The 18,918-nt window shown below is 30.4% G+C and overlaps 3 protein-coding genes across 7 annotated transcripts in view; 2 read left to right on the forward strand and 1 right to left on the reverse strand.

The window, feature by feature from the left end:
- Positions 1 to 3,130: 3,130 nt before the first annotated feature.
- On the forward strand, positions 3,131 to 4,036 carry LOC109608738 (uncharacterized). Of its 2 annotated transcripts, none has more exons than XM_049970567.1 (3): positions 3,131 to 3,222; positions 3,410 to 3,541; positions 3,694 to 4,036. In XM_049970567.1, exons 1-3 carry the CDS (start codon positions 3,165 to 3,167, stop codon positions 3,912 to 3,914), a joined length of 411 nt encoding a protein of 136 aa, XP_049826524.1. In that variant the 5' UTR covers positions 3,131 to 3,164; the 3' UTR covers positions 3,915 to 4,036. The 2 variants fall into 2 exon arrangements, with proteins under 2 accessions (XP_049826524.1, XP_049826525.1); XM_049970568.1 differs by having other exon boundaries at positions 3,147 to 3,180.
- A 1,058-nt stretch (positions 4,037 to 5,094) lies between these two features.
- On the forward strand, positions 5,095 to 6,183 carry LOC126264231 (uncharacterized). The gene is made up of 3 exons (XM_049961074.1): positions 5,095 to 5,152; positions 5,218 to 5,349; positions 5,822 to 6,183. Exons 1-3 carry the CDS (start codon positions 5,101 to 5,103, stop codon positions 6,055 to 6,057), a joined length of 420 nt encoding a protein of 139 aa, XP_049817031.1. The 5' UTR covers positions 5,095 to 5,100; the 3' UTR covers positions 6,058 to 6,183.
- An 878-nt stretch (positions 6,184 to 7,061) lies between these two features.
- The window catches only part of LOC109608744 (titin), a 74,356-nt gene continuing 62,499 nt past the window's right edge, over positions 7,062 to 18,918 (reverse strand). For 3 of the 4 annotated variants that reach the window (XM_049961557.1, XM_049961556.1, XM_020025273.2), the window contains 12 exons: positions 18,020 to 18,137; positions 17,182 to 17,439; positions 16,745 to 17,127; positions 15,099 to 15,375; positions 14,872 to 15,039; positions 14,439 to 14,815; positions 14,159 to 14,382; positions 13,569 to 13,700; positions 13,185 to 13,253; positions 13,000 to 13,128; positions 8,810 to 12,713; positions 7,062 to 7,513 (listed from right to left, as the gene is read on the reverse strand). In XM_049961557.1, coding sequence (XP_049817514.1) covers positions 8,875 to 12,713; positions 13,000 to 13,128; positions 13,185 to 13,253; positions 13,569 to 13,700; positions 14,159 to 14,382; positions 14,439 to 14,815; positions 14,872 to 15,039; positions 15,099 to 15,375; positions 16,745 to 17,127; positions 17,182 to 17,421 — 5,838 coding nt within the window. In that variant the 5' untranslated portion in view covers positions 17,422 to 17,439; positions 18,020 to 18,137 and the 3' untranslated portion in view covers positions 7,062 to 7,513; positions 8,810 to 8,874. The remainder of the gene's footprint in view (positions 7,514 to 8,809; positions 12,714 to 12,999; positions 13,129 to 13,184; positions 13,254 to 13,568; positions 13,701 to 14,158; positions 14,383 to 14,438; positions 14,816 to 14,871; positions 15,040 to 15,098; positions 15,376 to 16,744; positions 17,128 to 17,181; positions 17,440 to 18,019; positions 18,138 to 18,918) is intronic. The other variant, XM_049961558.1, reaches the window with a different exon arrangement.

Consider the following 18,918-nt stretch of genomic DNA (forward strand, 5'->3'; position numbering starts at 1 on the left):
TAATACTTTAACTACCCACTTTTAAGAAGTGAATCAATTATGACTGGGTATAAATTGGAATGTTAATTAAACCTGCAGTGTTCTTTGTAATGTAAAGCGATAAGGAAAACTTTTATGCAATTATTTATTAAACATTGATAATTTCATAAAATTATCATTCAAAAGGCTGATATATATCAAAATTACTTATTGTAGTACTAAATTAGTTAGATTTAAAACATAGAGTACAAAGTGTTTGTTTCCTCACTAGTATTTGGTCATTTTATGGTAACTTTCTTATACATTTTTTAATAAAAATATGTATATACAGTGTCAATAATTTATTAAGAGTCCCAAGGCTATTTGAATTTTTGGAAGTGGCATTTAATATGGAGTTGTCACACACCAATGATTTTTCTAAAAATTAAAATAATACATCCTGGAGATGGCAAAGTTAATAAATTGATGTGAAAAGAAATCCTTTAATATAGTAAATAAGACTTGAATGTAAACCTTTATATTAAAAAAATATATTGAAAAGAGAAACCTTGATTCAACAGTTTGATGAAAACTTTACCAAAAAAAATTAATAGTACCTTCCTTTAGAATTTCAGAATGAGAAAGATCTTGTAAGTCAGACTTGATGTGGTTACAGTAAACGGAGTAAAAATTCTATTGAAAAACAAACAATAATCATGTTATACATTTATAATATACAATTTATAGAAGAAGAAATAAACAGCTTAATAACAAATACAGGTGTTTGACAAAGGTTCTACAAATTGTCCTGCAAGAAACAATTAAGATTTGTAATTTATCACATTAACAAATTATACTGCCAACTAAAAAACTAGACTATACCCTTTTTCTAAATTATAATCCGTAGAATTTGAATAATAAAAATTAAAAATTCAATTATACAAGAAATAACCCAGTTTAGATGTTTTTCGATAACTAATTTATTGATAATTTTCATTTAAATTATAGTTTAACTAAAAACATTTTTGATTTCAATAGACATTATTAAAATACCTTAATCAACGTTATTGGATTCCCTCAGTATGAAATAACACAAAATTTTATTACGCGTCTGCGATTTATAAACATCGCCAAAAATTACCATAAACCAATTAAGGTTTTAAATATTAATAATTAAATAAAATTAATGTGTAAATAATAAAAAAGTTCACATTTGAATAATTTATATTAATTAATAAATATTTAAAAATACATTACTTTTAAATTTAATTTATAATATAGGCAAATTTATTTATATTAACTGTAGCTGTTGTTATTATAATAACTATTATTATTATACAAGGTGTTTCTAAAATTGGTGGTAAAATTTGGAAGCAGATAGAATAATAATGAAGGAAATCTAAGTTGCCTTAGAAAGTATAGCCCTTCAAATTTAAATTTGTAAATTTTTTTCTCATGTTTTGGTAAACTTGTGTTTAAATTTAGTATATATTATTTTATCATTATTAATATTTTTATACTATAAATTTATATTATATATTTAATTATAATCAATTATTTTATTGATTTATTATTATGTACACGTGTAAAATGTGATTAGATTATTGCATATTTGCTGCAACTGCAACTGCTGCAATTTTTTACGTTCTTATAATATCTCTTGGAAAATTTCTCATGGTTTAAAAGTTGTTATGTGTAATTTTAAGTTTAAGTAATTATATTAATATAAGTTTTAAACTTAGAATGTCTGTTTTATACATTTTATTAATGAAAATTCCAAAATTTAATAAAAGTAATAATATTTATACTTTCTTTATTTACAAATATAACAGTGAAATAGTAAATTGATTCTGATATGGGTCGATAAATATATTCACTTAATGGGACGGCATTAACTGTAAAAAAATTGGAATAGTGAATTTTAGAAAAACTGCTTCATAAATATTTTCATACTGCTTCAAAGTGCTTGTGTGTAACTATTACGAGAATTCTAGATCACATAGAAAAAACTAACATAAACGTCCCAGTCTCAATTTTTCTAAAACGTTTTTTGCTGCAAACCATATTTTTCTGAAATATTAAAAAATCTGACTTGGCAGAAATCGAATTTATATATTTAATTATTTTAAATGTTGAAAAAAGATTTTCAAAAATTTTATTTTTTTCATTTGTGATACGTTAATTTTCTTTAGATAAGTTCTCGAAAATTTTAAAATATTAATATTCTCGTCTATCATAACTTAACTTGTTCGTTTCTAAACACATTAACATATTCACACATTAACTGAAATTATCAAAGATTATAAAATATGTTAATAATAAGTTTGCCATTTAACACATTTGGCAGTTTTAGCACTAGGTTTAATACTAGTTTAAACACTAGTTTTAGGTTACTCAGAAAAAATTATATTTTCCATATATTTCATATATGACAATTTTAAATATCTCGAGATTTATCGAAAATGTATCTGAACTACAGATTATTTTATTTTGGAAATTTTCATCGATTTTCGCAAAATTTTCAATTATGGCGTATACAGGGTGTTTCATAACTTATCCGAAATTTTTTTACCACATATGAATTTCTAAATTTTATGCAGTATTTACTTTAACATTTTCTCGTTTTCTGTTGGACTTTTATTAGAATTTTTTTAAGATTGGACTTATTATTTAGATGTGCATATCTGGTCAAAAAAATGCTGTCATGCTGTATTTGTAAAAAACAATAAAAATAGGCATTTTTTATTTCGAAATTTGGTAAAAGTAAACGTTTATTATCAGTAGATATTTTAGAACGATTAGTGGACAATACTTAAAATGCGGTTTGGAGTATCAGCCTTTCAAAGCTCTGGACATTTAAGTCCCTTTTCCTCTTTATTGTCTGGAAATATTGTTTTAGCCAAGGACAACCAATGTGGGACACATTTAAACAAAAAATTATAATAAAATTGTCTTTATTATATGTGATTTTTAACAGTTTTTTGACCTTTTTTTAATTAGAAAATATTTAGAATATCCAATATTCAATATTAAAATTTTAGAGGACTAAATTTATCAATAAGTAGCACGTTTTCTAAAAAAACGGTCGTTTTATGAATACTGAATTTTAATGATAGTGATAAAGAAATTCACTAAATATCGTAATTACTGCTGTATTTTTAGTTTGTTAGTTAATTGCTTAACGTATACTTATTATTTTGTACGGAATGAAACTATTCAAGAGTTTGTTCTTTTTATTACTGTTTTTCGTGAGCTTATATGCAGGTAAAGATTTAAACTTTTAAATACTTCTTTTTGTCTTCGTTTTGACATATTATCTCTATAAAAATTATTTGTAAATCATATCAATAGAGAAATACTGTTTTTTAACAATTTTATTATTATCATTATTTTAATTATTATACAATAAATTAATATGTCTATTTCAGTTGAGTAATTAAATATATTTTAGAAAATGGATTTAATTGTTATTCATGCCAAGGAGGATTTACAACCCCATGTGCCTTAATTCTTCCTGCCGGAGTATGGGAATATTGTACTGGAAAAAATGCTCAATGTTTCGAATCTATAGAATTTTTCCAAGGTAAGAATAATGATAGAACGTCCTGCTACTTTTATATACTACTTATACATTTTTCTTAAGTAAATCCAAAAAGTTTGACTATAACATGCGTGTCAACTATTGTGGCAGTTTACTCATGTATTATTATTGTTATCATTATTTATAATTTTTAGGCAGTGCTATTAAATATGTCGAAAGGCGTTGTTGGGTTCCTCCAGCAGGAAGCAACCAAACGGATTACTGTAAATCATGGAATAATCCAAATGGTGAACAGATTTATTGCAGGTCATGTAAAGGTGATAAGTGTAATGGAAACAAATTCAATCCCAATTATGACAATGGAAAGAATTCATGGTTTATAAATTCTTCTAACTGTCATTCAAAAGCCCATTAATAGAATATAATTGTAATATATGTATGTATAATTATAATTATAAACATTTTCAAAAATATAATTGTCAAATGAAATGTATCGGAAACAACAACGCATTAATAAAGTAAATATGGTGTAAGGTATTCGATATTTTATATAGTTCTAAATGCTTAATTTAATGTTGTTAAATGAAGTTGATATAAATGTGTTATTTTGGATCGTTTTTAAATTAATTATTTTCACGTCGTCTCAATTAGTGAACTCAATCATCGTCAGATGACAATGGTTGAAAGGTGTTGAATATCTGATTATAAACTAAAGCAATCCAATGGACCGGAGGTTATACTTGAGGAATCTCCACACTCGGATAGCCAAAAACATTGACATTATAGCTGATTTACGTGTTTAACCAATTTTATTTTCTACAGTTACTTTCTTTTCAGATGATTTTTGTGTTTACTCATAGGATATTGTGATGTTCCTTTCATGCGTGTTTACACTTCAACTATTTAAATCAAAAAATCTCTAAACAATCAACGAAAGGGTCATCAGGTATTATTTTATTATAAATTATGTATATGAAATGCATTATTTAAACAATGCATACTATTATATTATATTATCATTATGATAAAATCGTCCTTCAACTTGTATTTATTTACCTGTAAACCAAATACAAATCGATAATATAAACTGCCGACAAAAAATAAGGGATATTGAATTTTCATTACCTTAAGAATTCTTTTGAAAATTTTCTTATTTAATATAAAACACACACACACACACACACACATATATATATATATATATATATATATCACACAATAGAAAAATTCAAAACAATCGCTTATTATTGGTAAATGATTTAAACATTTTAGTTCTTTTTATTTTCTTGAGTCGTCCGATTCACATTTAAGTGATGTTGAAACCAATAGAAGATTCCGATTAAAATCAGGCATCTAAATAATAGTTTAAAAATCGTCTTGCAAATCATAAATATATTGTTTATTGTATATCTCTAGTTAATTTACCTCGTGTTGGTCCAAAATAATTATAAAAACGTTTATATTACATTTTGTAAAATGTGAAAATTATCAAATTTGATGTTAATGAGGGGCAACAACATAAAAAATAAATATTGTTTGTATGCAATTCACATCATTTTTCATATAGATTCTGATTTGACATATTAAAATTTTGAAATAAAATGCTAATATACGGAATAATAATATTAAGTTTTGCAGCATTTGATGCTAATTGTAAGTATCTAAAATATTATATTATATAGAAAATTCTTAAGCAACTTGCTTATTATCTTTGTTAGGTAAAGGTTTCAATTGTTATTCTTGCCAAGGAGGATTTAAAACACGTTGTGCAGTTATTATTGATGCAGGCATGTGGATTTATTGCAGAGGCAAAAATGCACAATGCTACGAGTCCATAGAATATTATCAAGGTATATATTTCTTAATAGGTTTAAAGTGTGTAATACAAAAATTAAGATTGACATGCATGAAAAATTATCTGACTACTATATACTAAGACGAATTTAGAATATTACTACATTACTATTAAAAAGTAGAAATTTCATTTAGTTTGTGACAATAATGAACAATAATTATATAAAGAGGTTCGGGCACGTACCTCCGATTTTTTGATCACTGTTACTCTGCACATCTTAAGGAAGTAAAAGAAATTATTGGTATTTTTTGAATTACAGTCTCATTTTTGAAATACCGTTTCAATTTTCAAATATCACAAAAAAAAACAAATATGTAATATGAAAAAAAAAAGTATTTGTTACACTGTAGTTTTATCTTTTTGAAAATTATTTTATTATAATTAATTTTTGATTTTTGTATAACACAATACACACGTATAAGAAATAACACTTTTTTAGAAATTTTCATTTGAGTAATTGATTTCAGGAGATGTTATTAAATACGTTCATCGACATTGTTGGGTTCCTCCACCAGGAAGTAATACTACAAATTATTGCGACGCCTGGAATAACCCTAATGGTCAACAGATTTACTGTCGATCATGTAGGACTAATTTATGTAATACACATTTCTTCAACCCTAACAACAACAACGGTAAAAATGGATGGTTTCTTAACACTACCAATAATAACCCATCAATAGCCAACGAGTTAGTGTTTTAAGAGAAATTTCGATTAGTTGAATAATTCATATGTTTATAATTTAATAAAAACTTTTTGAAATATTGTTTACATTCCATGAGTAATTATCAAATCTTACGTATATAAATCGTTTATTTTGTGAATAAGTTAAAAGAAAATAGAGTATTATTGTCATATCCCAATTCTGATTATTCTTTTCTGAAATTCAACTTCAACTTTTTTTTGCCAATATGCTAATAAATATACAGGTAATAACAGTACCTATTGTGACACTGTATTCTAAGGTTTTCCTAAAACTTTTAAACAGTTATCCTCATTGACCATTACAATTATATATGATTTCCATTGTCAAAGTGATTTTTTTATTGAATACTGTTCCAGCCAATAATGTGGAAAAATGAGAATTTTGAACATTCATCATTACTTTGGATTGAAAATAGACTGTTATAGAAAAGAAAACTTATTCAAATCGCAATAATCAATATAATTAATATGTAATAATTTTATGAAATAATGTAATAAATTAATTGCGGAGGTGATATCTGAGGCGACTGCGGACCCATATTCTGAAAAGGGACTGTAACATACAATGCATATTCAACTGAGCAAAAAAAAGAACGAATAATGTAGACAATGCTGGGTAATAAATCTATTGGTTCATTTCATTTTATCTCAGATTAATTGTTTCTTTAAAGAGGTAAAAGTAACTTCAAGTTTTATTTTTATATATTTTTAAAAATTGGAAGAGAACTATGTTAACTGATAATAATAATTACTATCATCACTTACTTTTTACGACCTATACCATATAATAGTTGTTACATAAAAATATTATAGATCATAAAAATGAGTGTAATTATACATAAATAAAAAACATATACAAACATAAAAAATCCAAAATTTCTCATAAACATAACGCAGGTCAATTTTTCTTCGATGTTTTATTGCTTAAAATATTTTTCTTTTTCCTTCTTTATACATTCGCAGGCTCTAATTTTGTTTTTATAAATAAATAGGCTCCAAAATTGAATTATTTAAACATTTATTTAAAAATACATTCATATAACATTTTATTAACATATTCATTTACATATAATATGTATATACAGTAAAATTTAAAAATACACATAAATTGTTTAACATACAATAACTATTATTACATTTTATTAATAACTTTTTTAAAACAATATTAACATTCCATGCGTGATTATTAAATCCGAAGGGTACCTATATAAAATTCCTTAACGTATTAAATTATTTACAAAAAAAATATAGTTTCCATTTATTTTGTGAATGTGGCGTAAGTCAAAAAAAAATGCGTTTCACACCTCACACGAAAATTTTTAGCCATCCACAGAAAATAAAAACTAGTTATTACATTTTATGTTATTTTGAGAGTTTTCAATTTTTTTTACTCTGTTTTTATAGTTTATTCGGCTTCAATGGGTCAGATTTTACAAATCTGATTGATCAGGACCTAAAACAGAAAAATATTAGTATGCCAGTATAATTGGTGGATTTGTGTTTCTGAATAGCAAAAAGGTTTTTGGTAAAGTACGAAATTTACACCCACATTTTATTTATATTTTTTACTTATTTTTGCTGTAAATATGTATTTTTTTCGTTCAACCTTTTTACTTTCAATTGGAAATATATTTGGTCATCAAATTTTGTATATACAAGCAGACAATAAAATAACATGTCCGTGTCACTTTGTCAAGTATTTATATCAGTCGTTTTTATTTGCATTTGAATAAAGTGAATGAAAATGTGTTATACATGATCAGTATAATGTTAATACAATAACAAAATAATCTATGTCACACCATGCAAAACATATACAATTTTCAATGAATAGTTAGAATGATTAATAAATTTAGTTAATTTGTCTCAGTAGCAAACTACACCTTTCATATTAGAAATTTAAGTCACTATTTAAAAAAGGCAAACTGTTCGTCATTTTTATATTGAAAACATCTTAAAACTGTTTGTTTGTTTTAGACTGCTTTGCAATAATTTTAAAGCAAACATGCATGCCAAATCGTAATTAATTTATCTTATTATATTATTTAAAATTTGAAATTAAAGAAATATATTTAAAAAAAAAATATTTGGCTCCTACTAGTTATATATTCTCCTAATAAAATGTTATTTTTATCATTATCAAGTTTTATACTATTTATAATAATTTATTGTTTGCATATAAAATTATATTTTGAATAACTGCCCTTTTTACTATAATAGGCATATTCTTTTTAAATTATTTTTTTCTCTATCACATCAAATATATTTTTAATAACTTTAAAATTGGTGATCACGTAAAAAATATCTATAAGAAACGTGTTAAAAATTCAATTTAATCTCTGAAACAGAAACTCTGAATATTTGTTTTTCATGCTCACTATTTATTTTATAAATGAAACACTCAAAATAAAAGCAACAACATTAATATGTTAATATAGGTTGTATTAATACGTTAATCATATTTATAGTGACTTTATTCAAATGCAAATAAAACCGTCAAAAATTCATTTTGCCTAATTCATTTCTAAAAAGGTGGAGTTTACTCCATAGAGCTGAATACTGTTTAACCATCGACTAAAGAGAAACCACTTGACTAATGAACTAATGAATGTTAATGTTTTAAATGAATTAGAGCATAATGTACAAATGTTGTGGTTTCTCCAATTGTCAATGTCCGTTTAAAGCCTACCAATAAAAAAAACAAAAATTTCATCTAATAGAAAATGCAATCGTTTTTCAATATTTGTACCTCATACAAAACCGGGTCCGTACAAACAAATCACATCGAATATTCGATTTCTCTTCGTTTCGTTTTCAAGAAGCTACTTCCTTCACTTCTTTAGTTTTCTCGGGGGTGGTCGGGGCACTGTCGGCATCCTCAGATCCCTCTAAGAGCTTGTACAAGTCTTTATGAACATTTTTAGAACTTAATATTTTTGGACATTTAGCCAAAAAACCAGATATTGTACCTGTTTTATTCGTATTAAGGTGATCCTTAATTAACTTAAATGCTTTGGATGGACAAATGTCGTAATTTTCGTAATAAAGTCTATCTGCTTCGCTCCAAGTATCGTAGTATTGACAGTATTCGTTGTAATTACCATAAAATTCTTGAGGCGTTTGAGCAGGTGTGGAATTCTCGGTGTCAGTTCTTAATGGTGATAAAAAACTGACGCATTCCTCGGAAGGTGTTTCCAAACCATCCATATCTTCTTGTAAAATTCTTAACGCAGCCGCATATAGTTTTTCTTTTGGCATATTTCTAAATATTTGGCCTTTCTTCTTGCGCAACAAACTTTGTACCACTTCGTTTACCAATTTTTCGTTCACCGGAGAATTTGGCGATGTCAATCCACTTGATGACATACTATCTGGTTCACTCATATTCTTCAAAGGTAAAGAAAGCTGATCTCTGCTAATCAATTTCTCTTCATTTTTCTTCTCCTCCATTCTTCTTCTGACAGATAATTTTGCAAATTTATCATCACTTTTTTGGCTACCTGTAGGTTCTTTTTCTTCATCATCTTCATCACATTCATCTTGCAGAAGTCTGAATAATCTCGAATGAGTCGCTGCTCTTTGATATCTACTCATTTTCTTCAACTCTGTGAATTCTTCGTTATCAGAAATATGTCTGCTCATATCAGATGTTATTCCTGAATCAATTTCTTCTTCACTAAACTCTTCAAAGGACTTCATACTACTTTTCGTCGATGTAGTTTTGCTCACACTATTGTTTATATCAATTGAAGAGTTTTGACTATTTGCTATTTCCAAAGCACTAATCTTCTGCTTGACTTGTACTTTGAGCTCTTGCTGCTCCTGAATGCCTTGTTGTTTCTGTTTAACACTCTCTTGAAGCGCCTTAATGCGTTCTTTAATAGACAAAGGTTCTTGCTGTCCGTTAATATTAATATTACTGATACCTTTCTCTGAATCGGAATCAGATTCCTCTGATTCTGAATCTGATGACTCATCGTCTTCATTTTCTTGTAAGTATTCTTGTTGTTGTTGTTGTTGTTTATCGTTTGTGAGAGAAGGGGTATGTTTTCTTGAAATGCCCTGTTCTTGAGAGCTACATGTAGATTTTTCTTTCTGTTTTACGCTTTCATGAAGAGCTCTAATTCTATCCTTAATTGAGGGTACTTCTACTGGAACTTCATCATAATTATTTGAATCTTCTTCTTCTTCTTCTTCTAAATATTTATTTTGAACAGCCTCTTCTTGGGCATTTTCGTCTGTTGCCAAATTTCCATCAGCAACTTCTGTATAATAATCAACGTCTTTGCTTTCGTCATAATTAATAACATCTTTATTTACATGTTTTTCGTCATCATAATAATCATTAGATTCATCTTCGTAGACAATATTTACTTTTTCAACTTCTTTTAGTTCATGTACGACTTGTTGTTCAAGGGCAACACATGCATCAATTTTGTTCTCATTCAATATTTCTACAATTTCAGTTACTTCCTGTTCAATTTCAATTACATCTGCTTCCAGAGTTTCTTGTACAATACTATTTTCAGTTTCTTTAGATTCAACATCCTTTGATACTTGACTCTCGCCAACGCTACTATTTCTAGAACGAGTGGAATCTGTATCTCTCCTATATCTATAGACTGGTCTACGACTAGTCAATTCATCCGTATTTCCAATAGTACTCCAAAAGTCAATTTCTTCTTCTTCTTCTTCTTCTTTTTCTTCTTCTTGTTTTTCTTGGTCTTCAATTAATTCCTTGTCTTCTTCAGTTTTAGTAATATTTTCAGGTTCAGTAAGAGTTTGAGTTGCTTCTTCAGTTTCAGAATCATCATCGTCATTGATTTGTGCCCAGAAATCATGTTGTTTTTGTTCTTCGAATTTAGATTCCAAAGCTTGTTCTTCTGCCAAGCTCTGACGTCTAATAGTACCTGATTTCGTATGAATATCTTTTATTTCTTTTAATTTCGCTGCGAAGTCTCTCATTACAATTTTGCCGTCATCGACCTTCTTCTTTTCAATTTCTTTTTGTTTTTCAATAGTTATCTCATCTTCCTTATTACTGTTTTGTGCGGATTTTATATCATGATTATCAATATTATCAGTTTCTTCACTATTATATACTTTTGGTTTACGAGAAGGAGTATCATCGTCGTTAGAAATAATACTCCACCAATCTTGTTCTGACTCGTCTTTTTTCTCCGTCTCTTTTTCTTCAACTTTTTCTTTTGTATGTTCTACAGTTTTTTCAGGCTCAATGTCATTATTAATATAAACATTTTCTTCCAAAGATGGTTCTTCACTATCGAACCTACATAGTGATCTCTTTCTTGGAGTCAACGAAGGAGATTTTAGAGTAAATGAAGTGTAAATTTCAGTTTCCTCTTGTTCTATTTTATATGACAACTTCTTGACTTCAGCTTCTCCTACCGTCATTGTTGTCATTTCGCTACTATTCGAAGTTTCCAACTGAAGAGGCAAACGCATGCTGATTGTGTTGTACTCCTCGTCAACATCATCTGCAATAGTGGTTGAATCACTAACAACGCTTGACTCTCTTAAAACTCTCGAATCGGTACGTTCTGTTTCTTCAAAAATCACACTGAGTTGATGAGGGAGAGCATCATCTTCAATTATATATATAGAAGCATCGTCGTCATCGATAGTATCAGTTGTAGCTTCAGACACTTCTTCCACATTTGGCTCTTCATCAGAATATTGTTGAATGCTTTCATCGAAGTTGTACATGTGAACATTTGACACTGAAGGAATCGATTTTAGACCATTCATTTTTGATTTCTGATGAAGATTCTCTTCCTCTTCGGCTTCTGTGTCTGAATCGAGAGTTTCTTCATCGGAATAGTTAACAGGTGTTTCTATTTGTGAATTTTCTGCTTCGAATGTTGCTTCTTGATGTTTAAAATTGATTTCTTCTTTCGATTCTTCCGTGTTTGTAGGAGTTATAACAATTTTAGGGGTGCTGCATTCTTCTGTTCTTAGTTTCTGATTTAATTTTTGCTTTAATTGTTGCTGTTGCGTGAATCGATTGTTATAATATGCCATTTCATCAGTAGAGGAATACCCAGCATAATCATCCCCTTCTGGTACATGATACATAGGATATGGCGAGTAGACAGGTGGATAACCATAGCAATAAGGTGGATAATAGTATGGGTCAAAATACGGAGGATAAGGTGGCGGATAATTTGATTGTTTACTTTCGAAACTTTCTTCCGAACTAGTGGGATAACATGGATAACCCCAAGGAGTTTTTTCTGCATCTGATTCATCTTCAGTGAGTGGTGTTCTAAGTGGCCTTTGATAAGGTGGCGGTGGTGGAGGTGGTGCATAATAATTCCAAAAAGGTATTGGTGTCCTTCTGGAACTTTTAATTGTTTCACTGTCGGATTCTACATCGGTAGATGGTGTTTTTAGTGGTCTGCCATAACAATATGGTGGTGGGTAATAACCCCAAAACGGTACTGGTGTGGTTCTTTGGCTAGAATTAGATTTTTTTTCTGAGGATTCGCTCTTAGAAAGTTCTTGAGGATAAGGGGGATAATAATATTCGTGCCAATAAGGAGAATAAGGGGGGTAATTAGGATCTACACCCCATTGTTCATTTAAGGGAACGTCGGATTGTTCTATAGTTTCGTAATCTTGGTTGACATTGGCTATAACAAAATTTTGGAACTGAGAATTTTTGAAAAACTACAACGGTAGGCTGGTTTATTATTTTAAATTCAATATTTATAATTACAATAAGGTAGGATTTACAATGCGTGAACGATTTATGGTATGCCTGACATAGTTAGTCAATTTATATGCACTGTATGAACCATAATCATTTGTAATGTATGATATGTTTTATAAGGTATATCAAAACATATAAAAACATGTTTTTGTTTATTAAAAATGCTGTGATATTCCTTAAAAGTTATAGACAGTGTCAAAACTTACCACAACCATCTGGAGATGTCATAGCCTGCAATATTTTAAATGATCTGCTGGGAATTGAGCTTCCGGTATACTTCTTCGGTTCTGGAACAGTTTGTTGGCTAGGATGCACATATTGTTGTTGGCCATTACCTAAAAGCATTGATTTTGTATGAAATTTTTTGTTTTAAATTAGAAATTTAACTTACCTTCTATTTGAACAGGGATGGTTCTAACTTGGGGCCCTCTGTTCACAGGTTGCTGTGGTCCTGGAGACACTAAATAAACAAATATTATTTTAATACATGAATTGAAGTTAAAATTTTATTTATGTTGTGTTAACAAGTTAATATAACCCCAAATGAACTCTGCAAATATGTTTATATTTTTAATATTTGGCTTTCCAAATTTAATATCCTTCCAACTTTAAAGAAATTATGAAAACACATAGAATTATCATATAATGGAAGTATTCCATTTGGATAGCTTCGAATAGTTAATTGATGTCAAATGTGGTCCAGGACAAGAAATATAAAAAATCATGCCAATGATAAAAAATCACAAAAATTTCATACTTTCATAAAATTTCGTACCCCTGTAACCTGAATGAACAGGTATATCTGAGCCCTCTGTCATTGTTTGAAGTAGTTTAAATGCTTTAGAAGGTATTTCTGGACCTCGATATCTGGGGTCAACCTCATTGTGCAAATAAACATCGTCCTCCCCTGAACATTGAGAAAAGTTGAATGTGTGAATAATGATAAGCAAACTAATAAAATACATAAGCATTACATGTGTATTTCTCAGAAAATTTTTGGAGTACTCAGAAATTTATATCTATGTTTAATCGTAGATGATAACCCTACACCAATATTAAAATGAATTTTTTTTACCACTTTCATCCAACATTCGAAAAACTTTGGATGGAATGTATCCTCCCCTATATCGTGGATTCTCCTCATCATTTATCAGATTTTCTAAAATATACACTTATGTTACTAAGCTCACACTAAAACAATAATTCATATATAATATGTTAATTCATACGAGTTTCTACAATCTAAAATGCAATAGTTAGTATATAACAAACAATACAATTAATATTTTGTAACAATCCTTGTACAGATGTAAATAAAACATCAACATTAGCACAGGTATTTGTAAGCGATTAGTTTTCTACTACCTTGTCTAAATCTATCGACCAAATTTCTGTCTCCTTCAGACATTTTCATTCTTCTGAGTTGCTCAGCGGGTACCTGCTGGAAATTTGAAGGATATTTCGGCGAATGAGAAGTAACTGGAACATTATCATCCTCTTCATCATCGGTATTGGTTATTTTCTGAATAACCCGGAAGGTATTTGACTGCGTGGGATTATTACCCCAACTTTGCTGACGTTGAAGTGACCTAAAACATCGAATTATTCAATCAAATCTATCGCGTAAAATGTACAAGAAAACAACCTATCAACTGGTGTCCCAGGTGTTCTGATTGGCTGTGTCGTATTTTTGCCTTCAATCTGTATGGGTATGATGAAGGCTCCCTGGTTGTCGACCCTGGGCTTTGTTACCGTTGGTGGTTGATGCTGTTGCTGCGAACCTGTCGGTCCTCTAGGACCTGGTCCCGGATGTTGCAAGACAACTGGTTGAGTAACATACACTGCATTGGGCGACGGTTGCTGTGGTTGCTCATATTGTTGTCTATTAGGCTGTGGCCTTTGTTGTTGGTAGGGCGAAGTTGGACGCTGGGTGCTCTTCACCTCGATATGCACTGGGATGGACTGTTTGGTTGGATTCTGTTGCTGCTGAATCGGTGGTGACTGCTGAGATTGATATTGAGCCTAAGGGATTATTATTATGAGTATTCAGACATTCACAAAAATGTGTTAGAATTTACCTGAGGTTCTGAAGCAACGTCACGTCTAGCCCATTCCGGTACGCTTTCTTGCTGCTGAGATTTTTGTTGCCATGGTCTTGGTGCTTGCTTCAAAGGCGGAGTGCCAGGCGAAATGGTGACAGGACTGTCAGTAGATCTTTGTGGTGGTGTAGGAGGAGAAACTACTCTCTAAATATATAAAAATTATTATTAATTTAGAATGCGATTAAATTGTGTATAAAACTCACCTGCTGTGGTTGTGATTGTTGATTAACTGGCGGTATATACAGCGATCCAACATTAACGGACTTTGCGGGTGGTTCTTGGGGAGCGGGTCTGGGAGAAACTGGTGCTCTTTCAATAACTGGCGCTTGATAACTCGGTACATGCTTAACGACTTCAGGAGTTCTTGGAGCCTGTTGCTGGACTGGAGGTGATCTTGGTTGTTGTTGTTGATACTGAGGCTGTTGTTGATGAACTGGTGGTGACTGTTGAGGAGCTCTTTCGATAACTGGTGGTTGATATCTAAATTCAAATAGTTCATTAGTCAGTCAGTTAACAAGTAAAACTAAAATTTGTATTATAATATTGGAAATAAATTATTTCTTACAACGTCAGAGTGTTCAAATTCTTATTTAATAAAATTAATTTTCATTATTTTTCTCATTGTAAGAATATCAACAAAGATCTGTAATAATTATGGTTATGATAACTTGATTTGTATCAAACAAAAAATGGCGGAAAGTTTAAATTCATTTGATCGTCATCAAGTTTTTTATTTATAGACTATATTCAATATAATTTCGACTTCCAAGATTAAATAAATTAATTATTTTCTTTTTAATCATTTGGTTTTCTATATTTTTCTTTCTTAAGTGATCAAGTTGATCAGGTAGACTATTTTTTCCGTCCCAACATTATTTCCTATCCATTCGTGGACTTGAAATGCGTAAAGTGTCGATTAAAAATATAATTCTAATTATTTATTTTGTGTTTTATGTTAATTGTTCTTATAATGTGTAAATTTCCTGACGATGGTTTGTACATTAAAACAATTCACAAGCAAGAAAATAATGTTTAAATTTTAAGAAGGGGATGTTCAAATTTAATATTCTTTTGATGAACATAAATGTTTTAGCAAGGAGTAAATGATTAAAATTTGGTAATGTTTGATTTTCTCATGTAAACTTATTTTTACCACAATGCAAATAAATTTTGTTATTCGTTTTGTTTGGGTGGACATAATGGGCAAATAAGAGTCAGACGACGTCGGGGAGAACAATGGGCATTATGGTATGGGGTGCTATTGCTCATGGAAGTAGTCTTTAGTCATTATTAGAAGCAAAATGACAGCGCAAGGTTATCTTCAGGAAGTAGTGGAGTCGAATGTCCTTCCTTACCTTAATCGTCCAAGGGATCAAATATTTCAGCAATATAATGCTGTAACTCATGTTGCCAGGCTAAATTTTCTGAAGTTACAGATGTGAATCTGATGGCTAGCTCTGACCTTTCACCCATAGAATATGTTTGGGATATGACGAGTAAAGTGCTATGAAATTTACTCTAGCCCCCACGGACTTTGGAGGTTCTAAGACATGAAGGACGGGTAGCTTGGGATACTATACCTCAACAGGAAATAGACCAATGCCAATCAATGCCTGTCAGGGAGTGTTTGGATAACATCGAAAGACAAACACATAATTAACCAAATTATTAGATATAATCTAAAATCTTTTTGATATTTTGTTTCCAAATTTTAATCGTGTACTTCTTGCTATAAAATCCATGTTTTACCAAAATAATATTAAATTTGAACACCACTTCTTGGTGTTGCAATTTCTTTATCGCTTAGTACTTAGTATATACAATATTATAATTATTATTTAGTCATTACCTTGGAGGTTCTCTGACGTTCTCTGGAGACCTGGGTGGTGGCGGAGGCGCCGCCTTTTGCACCTGCGGCTGCGGCGGAGGTGCGTACTGCATCTGAGGTTGGCTCACCTGAGGTGCACCGTTCTGATACATCTCGTCAACGAAGTTCCTGGGCTTGGGACCTCCAGTTTTCCTAAGCAGAGCCATCGGATTATCCGGAATGATCTTGGTCATGTCCGGTCGCTCGAGAACCTGATTGTCGCCGGTCATAACCTTCTGCGTGGGCAAAGGCTGACTTGGAGGTGGTGGCGGCGGTGGAGGGCCGTTAGCTGGGGGTGGAGGTGGCGGTGGAGCGCCTCCTCTTCCTCCCATTGGTGGAGGTGGCGGCGGACCAGATGGGAATACCTTTTAAAATTCGGTTTTACATTGCTGCTTTGTATCAATTTAGATGCGGAATACCTGAACATGCATTTGGGGTTGCATGGCCGCCAGAGCGGAGGGCGGAAGCGGTCCGTGGTTTTGGGGTGGCGGTGGTTGGTTGGGTACTTGACTGACGCCGTCGAAGTTCGCATTTCGTTCTATCCGTCTGCTCAGCCTTGGCGACTTGATTTCGCTAAGGTTGATGCCGCTAGGGGTGTAGGTGAATGGTTTCTTATCCTTGGTCATCATGGCGTTTTGCACGCATTGCGGGGGATCCATCTTGTTGTATTGTTGCTTCTGAAAATATTAATAAAAATTTTTTAATTCGGTTCCAGCAATTCTTTTCAAAAGTACATTTTTTGTAAACTGTAAATTTCCTTAAAATGACTATTGCTACTCATATTTACTCTTCTGAAACACGCTATCATTAATGCAGTCGGTCAATCTCATAACAAGGTGGAAATCAATCGACTTCCCGGATTTAAAAAATGGTTTGCAGCATATTTAAGAAAACGCAATTAAGTTCATTGACTTAATTGTCTAGATTATGTCGGACAGGCGTTTCTATTTAAATTTAATTGCGAATTTTATGCACGACATAAGCATGATAAAACCTATTGATTGTTGTTAGGGCAGTTACTAAACCGGGAAATTTTAATAAGTTACTTAAATATGTTAATTAACGACAGCGCACAATAATTGCTAAGAAATTTAGTGTCGGCAGAGTAGAAAATTAATCTGCTTGTTAACATTGTTGGTTTAATAAACAATACTCAATTAAAGTATTTAGAAAATACTTGGAAAAGTGTGAAAATAAGGAAGAGTTATTAATCGACACCATGTTATTATATTACTATTATTATTTTTTCTTACTTACTTCTGGTTTATATTTATCTATAGGAATGTTTCCACTGTTAATAAAGGGAGAAAGAGAAGGTGGTCCGTATCCTTTACTGCCAGTAAATTCTGCACCAGGGAGCCTTGTTGATTGGTGTCTGAAAACAAATTTAAATATGTAGATTACAAAAGATACAAATTAAATTAGGTAATAAAAAAAACTGAACCAATTAAATATTGTCATACTTTCTTAATTTAATTAGACAATAAAATTTCTAACCCAATTATACAATTTCTTTTAGCATAAAATTCCAGGTTCATTAAGTTTTTCTTTATTTTATGAGACTGCCACAGTTCATTAATTGTTATTTGGTTATCTATTTTACTTTTCAAAGAAATAAAACGTGGCTCTGTACACACAATTATTAATGTAAGACATATATTTTCACGTAATAAATCAATAAATGTAAACATGAAATTTAATTTTGTTTCAGTTCTTAATCACTTATTATTAATATGCACATAAGTCATACAAAATTAATTATTCAGATTTAATTCCGGAAACACCGATACATTTTCTCAAATAAACCAGTTAAATGAACTGCAATTGAATTCATTAAAACTAACAAAAAAAAAGAAAAGCTTCGACACGCATAATTTAAAAAAGCGCAGAACTAGAATATCACTGACTTAAAATGAGCAGACTTTCGATTATTAATTATACAAATAAACATACGTGTTTAATTATGGATTAACTTAGAATAATTATTGTAATTGGTCTCTAATTATTTGAATTGTTTAAGTGTTCCTGATCGCGTTATTCATTTACGCAGCGAACCGTGCAGTAACATCTAACACAGAAAACCGGTAAGGGAAGGAATAAAACAATATAAAACGTGCACTTGACTTTGAAAGCACCATTCTCAGCGTGTACTGCTC

Source organism: Aethina tumida, chromosome 1, assembly GCF_024364675.1.
Source record: "Aethina tumida isolate Nest 87 chromosome 1, icAetTumi1.1, whole genome shotgun sequence".
In the NCBI taxonomy this organism is placed as follows: Eukaryota; Metazoa; Arthropoda; class Insecta; order Coleoptera; family Nitidulidae; genus Aethina; species Aethina tumida.

Excerpts from the sequence above, each read along its gene's own strand:
- LOC126264231 (XM_049961074.1), top strand. The coding sequence starts at position 5,101 with ATGCTAATATACGGAATAATAATATTAAGTTTTGCAGCATTTGATGCT. Across the intron at positions 5,153-5,217 it reads TGCAGCATTTGATGCTAATT|GTAAAGGTTTCAATTGTTAT; the intron begins GTAAGTATCTAA and ends TATCTTTGTTAG. Across the intron at positions 5,350-5,821 it reads GTCCATAGAATATTATCAAG|GAGATGTTATTAAATACGTT; the intron begins GTATATATTTCT and ends AATTGATTTCAG.
- LOC109608738 (XM_049970567.1), top strand. The coding sequence starts at position 3,165 with ATGAAACTATTCAAGAGTTTGTTCTTTTTATTACTGTTTTTCGTGAGC. Across the intron at positions 3,223-3,409 it reads TTTCGTGAGCTTATATGCAG|AAAATGGATTTAATTGTTAT; the intron begins GTAAAGATTTAA and ends AATATATTTTAG. Across the intron at positions 3,542-3,693 it reads ATCTATAGAATTTTTCCAAG|GCAGTGCTATTAAATATGTC; the intron begins GTAAGAATAATG and ends TATAATTTTTAG.